Source organism: Chanos chanos, chromosome 12, assembly GCF_902362185.1.
Source record: "Chanos chanos chromosome 12, fChaCha1.1, whole genome shotgun sequence".
NCBI classification, from domain to species: domain Eukaryota; kingdom Metazoa; phylum Chordata; class Actinopteri; order Gonorynchiformes; family Chanidae; genus Chanos; species Chanos chanos.
The window spans coordinates 22,100,817-22,109,450 of record NC_044506.1 but is presented as its reverse complement, the minus strand read 5'-3'; the positions used below and the strand labels follow the sequence as shown (position 1 = coordinate 22,109,450).

The window sequence follows — 8,634 nt, the reverse complement described above, 5'->3', positions numbered from 1 at the left end:
ACACAGAGAGAGTGAGAGCGAGAGAGAGAGAGAGAGAGAGAGAGGCAGAGAGAATGAGAAAGAGTAAGAGAGAGAAAGAGAGCAAGAAAGAGCGAGCGAGAGAGGGAGAGAGAGGGAGAGAGAGAGAGAGAGAGAACATTTGTAATTCTCTTTAAATGTAAATCATCAGCTTATGCTTTGACTCTGGAAATGTATGAGAGGGGAAAAGAGAGAAGAGGGGAGAAAGTGAGGATGAAGAGAAGGGGGGGGGGGGGGTGAGTGTGTAAACATTTGCTGGACACACACACACACACACACACATACAGATATACACACACAGAGATATACACACACAGACAGGTGTCGCTATTACTCACTGACAGGAGTTCAGTCTCAGTCAGGTTCCAGAAAGACTTCCAGAAGGACATGTCTAGGTTCTGCGTTATCCGCTCAAACTCCGCCCCCCTCAGCTCTGGGTCCATAACGTACTTCCCGGAGGTGAAGAAAGAGAGAGCCGCCATACCTGCAGACAGACCCAGTACATGACGCCAGGGCATGCGTGGCTTTGATTTCTACATGGCAGTGGATGGACTCAGTGTACTCACCAAACCCAGACTGCTGTGTTCTGTAGTTCTCCCCACAGGACACCATACTTATCACCACCGTCTGGAGAAACGGACGCAGGGACGGGGAGAACTGCGCAGGGACAAAAAAAAAAATAAAAAAAAAAAAAGGAAGAGAAAAAAGAAATAAAAGCAGTGAAACAGTGTCTGTCTCAGTTCTACGAATAAAAAAAACATCCACCGCGTGTCTCAGAGTTCAGCTGTTAACACTACGCGCTGAAACAAAGCGGCCATTCAGTTCCTGCACATCAAACGTTCTCTTGTGTCACTTGCAAGACTGAACCAACACCCATCGTGCATTGATGACACTCTAAACTGGACGTGTTAAACTTCACTCGCCGAGGGAAAGAAGCAGCTGGTTTTACTGCCAAACCAGGCACCAAATGTGTCTAAAAAAGAAGACGTCCTTTTTCCTCCTGCCAGGAAACAGTTTGTGGAGGAGGAGAAAAAATAGCAGCATAGCTATCACACCCCGCTGTTCAGGGCCTGCATCACTGAAGCAAACCTATAAACACACGTGTTTTTTCTCATTTGAAAAACAAAACAGGAGGTCCCGTAAGCGGCACTGTGTATGAGGGGGACAAGGCAGGATACACACTCACCTACACTTTATGCTCAGTGCACTGACTATGAAAAAACACACACACAAACACACACACAGACACACACACACCTGGAAGCCGAGACAGCGACCATAGAAGCAGGCCTTGTGCATGGAGATGTACTCCTGCACAAACTTTTCACTCAGGCCTCCTTCCTCCTGTGAGTAAAGCTGCCCATGCTCGTTGTCGCTAAGCAACCGCTGTGCCAAGTAGAGGAGGGCACGGAGCTGGCACAGGGCACTGCAGTACGCCTCCACTTCGCCTGTATTGTGCTCCACCCGAAAGAAAGGCGAATGACAGTTAGCGGCGATGTAGCGACCTTTCTGAATGATGTGGAAAATGCAGGAACGCAGCACCTGCAGAAGACAGAGACGGCTGGAGTTTATGGAGGAGGGAAGGATGGACGGACTAGAGCGTGTTTTTATTTATTTATTCCAATCAGTTTGCAGCAGTACCTTGACTAAAGTCCTGTATCCATTCCCGGGTGTCTGAGGGTCGAAGTCGTAATGATGGTAGACCGCCGCGAAGCCGGACGCGACCGGCTGGAGAGCGCGGCCGTGTTCCTGGGTCTGCCTCATGAGCTCCAGCAGACGAGTCATGGAGTCAGCGCGTGGTTTGCCAGCCGACGTGCTCAGAGCAGAGATGGCCTCCTGACACACTGTTTCCAGGGCTGAGAACACAAGCTTCTGATCCATCGCTCTGAGAGAGAGTGAGAGTGAGAGACACAACAAAGCAGAAAACATAAAGATAAAAAAACTGCTGACTGTTTGCAGTCAGTTTAAGGAGATTAATACAGAAGACACAGGGGAAAAAATCAGAGGTGTACCTGAAAGTCTGGCCTGACTGTTCAAAAAATTCTCATCAAAATAAAACAGAATGAATGCAGAGAATATATGAGAGGAGCCTAGGAAAAAGAAGAGAAAAAAAATCATGTTTGTAAAGTGTGAATGAGTGAGAAATGGAGAGAGAGAGAGAGAGAGAGAGAGAGCGCTATCTGTCCAAATGGCAGAGAAAATTCTTGAACCTGGACAGAAAACAACTATAAAATCCAGGGGGGAAGATAAGCTCTTCATTTAAGAACATTTTAAAAATATATCAACATCTCAGCAACTATAAGTCTAAAAATAAAAGGAGAGGTAAAAATGAAAGAGAGAAAATCTTCATAAAAATGAATTTCATTGTAAGAAAAGTTTCAAAAGAAATCAATGCATTGGTGAACTGTAACAAAACAGTTTTTTTAATATACGTTGTGTTATAATATAAAGTTTATTTTTCATTTCAAACAGAAGAAATATTAAGTACAACCACATGCAGCTCAGATAATAACAGAGAGTAAACTCTGCTCATGTTTCTTAATAGCTTTCTTTACCTAAGAATGGTAAACCTAACATCAAATACATAGTGGGAGAAATAGCCAACACTGTTTTTCCAAGGCAGCTCAGTAAGTTATGGTATAACCCAAAGACCTACAGTCTTATCACTTTTTACAAGACTGTACCTGTGAGTTTGGTGGGTGTGTTATTTTTGTGTTTCTGTTTCTCAATAAGATGACCCTAAACAAATACTGGCAACTCAGAGCTTTTGGTTTGGCAATAAAATTAACTTTATCTTTGCTGATTACTGTGTTGAAAGAGTCACAGTCTAAGTTTTAGAGATAGGCCTTATCTTGTGTTACACAAAGCCACTGATTTTACTAGTTCTCTGCATTTGTAAAACTACTCCGAAGATAGACCAAGACATTTCCATTTCTCTCGCTTCAATGCTTTAAGGAAATGTGCTACTGAGAAAACGTGTTCACTTAATTACTGTAACAGGGAAGTTCCAGATAAAGCTCTGTGAAATGTTCAAATGGGCTACGGTATATCGTTTTTTCCCTCCAAGAAGCCGTCTGGAGCATGAAAATATAGTGGAGACAGAAAGAATCCAGCGAGCTCATTTAATCGGAAATGTTGTAGAGGTTGTTAGAACAGGCCCATGAAACCGAACTGGTCTCCAGTCTTCCAACGAAGAGTTCAGTTCATGAATGCACACCACTGATATGGTGAGGTCACACACAATTGGCTACACATTTCAAATTCCTTCTCTTTTGATCTTCTGTCTTCCTTAAAAATGAAAAAAAAAAAAAAAGTTGTTTGCAAGAAATTGATTCAAATAAAATAGCCCTGCAATTTTAACACGAGAGACGTAAAATTTACTGCAAATTTCAAGATTTTAAAAATAAGTGTATGATCTACTCACAAGGTCCAAAATCAGCGTGTTAGAAAATAATACGAAGCAAATAGTTCTTCAAACTAATAGCCATCAGGGACGCGTTCGTTTTTGGTAGTTTTATACTTATGTTTTCAGTGAGGAATATTTTCGACCAGGAAAAGACAAATATTACACTCCTTAGGCTTATCTACCTATCTACGGCACTTTGAACCTCTCGCCAGGTGAGGGCGGTGACGTGGCGTAACAACCCGCTCGCAGAGACATAACCGTAGATTGCATACCATCGCCTTTCAAACCCTTGGCTACTAACTTTGAAAACTGCGTTAAACTGAAATCACAGTTGACCGCAGTCACAGTGCCCCCCAGTTCGTCACCGGAAAGCAACAATTAGATGTCAGAGACGGACTAATTATGACACAGAATTTATAAAGTACTCGACCAGCCGCAGTACTGAAAGCAAACCAGACTCACCTGTCACAACTTGGAGATCTCTAACTTCACAGATATTTACGCGAACGAACTGTGACAGCCCGGTCACGAAGGCATAGTCTTCATGTAGTGCACTGTGGTAAAGCTCTAAAGCGGTCTCACTGCAAAATCGAAAGAGTGCAGCTGTACCATTATTTTTGAAAACTGGTTCGGTCTCATCCTCTTCCGTGGCTGAATGTCTGTTTTCCCCCGCAGCATCCTGGGTATACGAGTCATGTGAGCGTAGTTTCAAAGCCGTTGACAAGACAACGAAACGTCAGGAACAGTACTGTTTTAGAGAACATGTGGTATTTAAACTGTGTTGGTCAATAACAGGTATTTGTAATACACTGTTGTCGAATGCAACGTGTGCACGGTTCGTGTTCGTTTACTGTCTTCATGAATAATTTAGTTCAAACAACATCAACTCAAAATAATCAATTCACGGATATATAAGAAAACACTGGGGAAGTACATCTTGGAGTTGGTTAATACGAGAACTGTGAACTACTGTTTACTTTATTTTTATTCACTCTTAAACTCAAACTGCAAAAGAAGCATAGCGACACAGAGCCCACATCTGCAGGCGGCGACAATTGTGTCTAACCAATCAGATATCGAAAAAACGAAGTTTTAGTAACTCATACTTTGGTGGGCTACAATCAGATCTAATTGCTGCTACGAGTTGGACACGTAGCAGCATAATATGTGATAACGTTAAGCTGTGTATAGACAACTGATCATCCATACGTGTATCAGAATTAATACAGAACAATATTGATTCTACTTTTTTTCTTCTAAAGTGCATGTAACCTGTTGTAACTATCTGACGGAGCGATAGCATTATTTCGAAAAGTTCAGTTGCATTCAGTTGAAATTCAGTTGAAGTAGTTTGACCAAGGTACACCTGGGTGTCTCCCACTGCAGATTATGTCTTATCGCAGAGTTCAGGAACATACTCTCTAAAGCCGTCTCTGCCCAAAGTTTCCATAAATTCTAGTTTGCCTTGATAACTTGTGTAAATCAAAGATCTATGAGAGTGTGTGTTCAGTACGGGACATGTTCCAGAACTCCGATAATTGTCTGAAATCCTCTCGCTCGCAGCATTTTGGGAAGATGGCGATATACGGCGAATTTTGTTGAATTTTAGAGAAAAGATGGGTATGTGTTCTTATTAAGGCCTAAGTGAAGCCCATTGTGCTGGGTAATGTTGTTCTTATTTAAGAAGTAAGTAAGATTAGATTGCCTCTGGTAAGATCAGATAAGATTCTTATGGCTTTGGACATGACTGACTGCGGAAAGAGCCCACAGATAAGTCGAAATAAAGGGCACTGAGGAAAGAAGCCCCCATGAGATAAAATAGCTTTTGGAGAAGAACTACTGTGGACTCGACATTATCATAAGTGATGCTTGCTTTTGCCTTTAGAACCTCATCAGTCGCTGTTAATCATAAAACCCAGTGCTTAACCTTGAGTGAAATTTAAGCCAGGCCTACCCCGTCTTTCTCTGCTACTGTCGTACTTTGAATTATTCTTCTGAGACGAACCTCCAAAAATATACTTGCGTTCATCGTAACAAATAGTTTCCATATTTCATATTTTTAAACGCATTTAACAGGAATGGGCCCACCTGAACTTCTTAACATGCTTCCAACCGCTAGATATAGAAACTAAATAAATGTCAGCAAGAATGTAACTATGTCAGTAACATATTTTCATCAGAAATATCCGTGGTTGAGAGAGACCTGCACACAATTAAGGATCACTGAACTCTTCTTGTTCTGTAGAATTGTTTTAGAATGTTAGCTTCGCTAGCTGGTTATTGTCATAAAAAATATTAAATATTTTACTGACAATAGCCTACACATTTTCTACGCATATTGCGCTTAAACAGTAACAGTGATTAAGCGTGACATGATTTAAAACTAAGATGTTCTATCAAATACTCTACTGCCACCTCGAAGACGTCTTTGCCATTTTTCCTCGAAAATCATTCAAGAGCAACTTGGCCTACGGTTTATAGGCCTATAAGAACTAGAACTGATACCGTTGTTGCATCCCTCTCATTCTCTCAAGGAATGGGATACTGAAATTCTGGTGGAAATTTGATACTCATCCTCAGCAGCAATTTTTGACACATAGATAACGTCCATGTTAACATTTTTGCTAGCGTTTTCCTGAGAAAAAAGAAAGAAAAGGGTTGAAAATGCATTATCTTCAAACTTTAAATCAGCAAAGACCACAGGAAAGGGTGACCGTCATTTACCGATTTCAGACCGTCATTTACCGATTTCATTATAAATCTGCGATTCAACATGTCTCTAATGCTCCGTACGGAGGTTATAAGCGTCACCATCCCAGACAATGAAAATAAAGCCAATGTCTTTATGAGAAAGACAGATCAATTAATTCAACCTCCAGTTTACAGCTTAACGTCGCCCTCTACAGGTGAAACCAAAAATTACTTCGAGGAAGCAATTACAGTCAGCCCTCAAATTCGCTGGGGTTAGGGGCGCAGGACTCCCACGAAAATCTCCACGCACCCCTATTTATGGTGGTTAATGATAAAATAGATGAATAATACATATGGTTTATGCATTTACGGCTTGCTAAACTTTTTTTTTAGTTTCCTTTATGCTGCACACTTGAATAAAACGATGTCCGAAACTAGTGGTTTTATACGTCTTCTTCGTTTATCCCTGAACAGTATCAAACACACATCACTCCGACATTTCATCTCGCTCAAGTTTTATTTCTTCTACACGAACTCCCTACTATACCAACAAGAACCTCGCTACGTCACTCCTTAAGGCTTCTCCTCCTAAATGTGTATCGGCTTAATGTCTCATTGCAACAGCATGAATAATAACGCAAAAATATAAAGGCTACAGCATCCTGGAGGGGACACAAAAAGTGCAATTATAGGGGGTGTACAACATTTGCATTTTCTAGTGTACACTGTTAATCTGCGATTATCCGCAGGAAGCCACAAAATTCCCCCCCAAAATTCCAGTGTAACTATTGATGGCAAAATCGCAAATAATCAAATCCGCAAAAGTTAAACCCGCGAATGTGGAAGCCCGTCTGCAAATGGATTATGTAGCCTACTCAGCAACGTTACTCTTAAATGTGTTGTTTGGTTTATTTGATAAAATATTTGTAAAATTCTACATAAGCTCACAGGCTGTGCGGAGACTAGAGTTGTATGGTGTGAGTGCCACTTTCATCCTCAAATCTTCCTGTGTGGTATACCCAGCACCTCAAGCACATTAATTTTGCATCATTGTCGCGATTGTCCTTCTCTGTTGGGTTGTCGGCAGTTAACAAAGCTGATTTTTATTAATGCACATGCTAACCTGCTGTCGTTTCAGCTACTAGCTCTCACTGAGACGTGGATCTAACCAGAAAACACTGCTACCCCGACTGCCCTGTCCACTAACTACACCTTTTCCCATACCTCCCACCAGTCCGGGCGAGGAGGTGGGACTGGCATTCTGATTTCCAACAAACTGAAATTCACTCCATTGCTGCCTCCACCCAAATACACCTCGTTCGAGTACCATGCTGTTACAGTGACTGCTCCAGTCAAAGTCTCTGTGGTTGTCATTTACCCTCCACCAGGACAAATGGGTGATTTTGAGGATGAGCTAGACATGCTGAGCTAACCCATCCAATACAACTGGCAGTGAACACACACACACCTGCGCCCCGCCCAGGGAGCAGTTGCGAGATAAGTGCCCTGCTCATGGGCACTTCAGCCGTGGATGTTGAGGGAGGGGAAAGCGCTGTTCACCCATTCCCCCCTAACACTTTTCGTTCTGGGGGTGTGGTCGCAAAAAAAGCAAGCAAGTTTGGCTATCCTGCTCAAATGAAGGTCCACAGTAGTCTGTTTGCGCCGACCAGTTCTACCGCGCTGGCCCTGACTAAGTTCAGGCAACTTGTAAACAACAACCCGTCTTGATGTAGACACAAATGGTTGCCCATACATCTCTTAATCATATACATGTTTTCATGCTACATGTAGCCTTTAGCCTCCACCACCTTGGTCAGAGTTTTTTTGTTACTCTCTAGAGAATGTCACATACCAAACACATGACGCACTGAACTGACTGGTTCTCACAGGGTTCTCATCTGCATAAAGTTGAGATTCGTCATCTCAGTTTCACTTGCTTTGCTCCGATTTCGCCCAATCAGAGCTAGTTTTGACCCCATACAACCTGAATGAGAGCAAAGCGAAATTCGCTGCAATGGAAGTGCACTGTCTGAAAAATATGCCATCTCTGATAAAAGAAACTGAGAACCTCAGAAACATACAATTCCAATGGACCAGACAATTTGGAACCGGTTCTCAACTGGAACCAGTTCTCGATTCCCATCCCTACCCTTAAGTAAATACACTGGGGGCAGTTTGCACCGAATGATAATGGTAGAGACTCCAGCTCCTATTGGTGGAGAGGAAAAGGATTCAGATCATCCATGGCACAGGACATAAATCATTTTTATATTTGTGATGGACAGTACCTTGCCCATTGAGTTAGCTGTGCTTAGCTGAATCGGCTTTGGCGAATCATTTGATCCATATCCTAACACGTCCATGTCTAAACTCCCTCTCAATGGGTCATCAAAGCATTCAGAATCATAAATAATTGAGGGCTGATCAGCGCTCTGTAAGAAACTTCTCACAGAGCCCGACACTAAGGTGTGGAGAGTTGGTTCTCCTCCTGACACTGGAGTTCCTCTTTTCAAAGGAGT

The 8,634-nt window shown here is 42.3% G+C and overlaps 1 protein-coding gene across 2 annotated transcripts in view; it reads right to left on the bottom strand.

Annotated features, from left to right (window-relative positions):
• Positions 1 to 4,062, bottom strand: part of lipea (lipase, hormone-sensitive a) — a 7,807-nt gene extending 3,745 nt beyond the window's left edge. Inside the window, exons 1-6 of one of the 2 annotated variants that reach the window (XM_030788773.1) lie at positions 3,887 to 4,062; positions 2,031 to 2,108; positions 1,660 to 1,903; positions 1,276 to 1,560; positions 585 to 675; positions 357 to 502 (exon numbers count right to left, since the gene is read on the bottom strand). In XM_030788773.1, coding sequence (XP_030644633.1) covers positions 357 to 502; positions 585 to 675; positions 1,276 to 1,560; positions 1,660 to 1,899 — 762 coding nt within the window. In that variant the 5' untranslated portion in view covers positions 1,900 to 1,903; positions 2,031 to 2,108; positions 3,887 to 4,062. The remainder of the gene's footprint in view (positions 1 to 356; positions 503 to 584; positions 676 to 1,275; positions 1,561 to 1,659; positions 1,904 to 2,030; positions 2,109 to 3,886) is intronic. The other variant, XM_030788774.1, reaches the window with a different exon arrangement.
• Between the last annotated feature and the right edge of the window lie 4,572 nt (positions 4,063 to 8,634).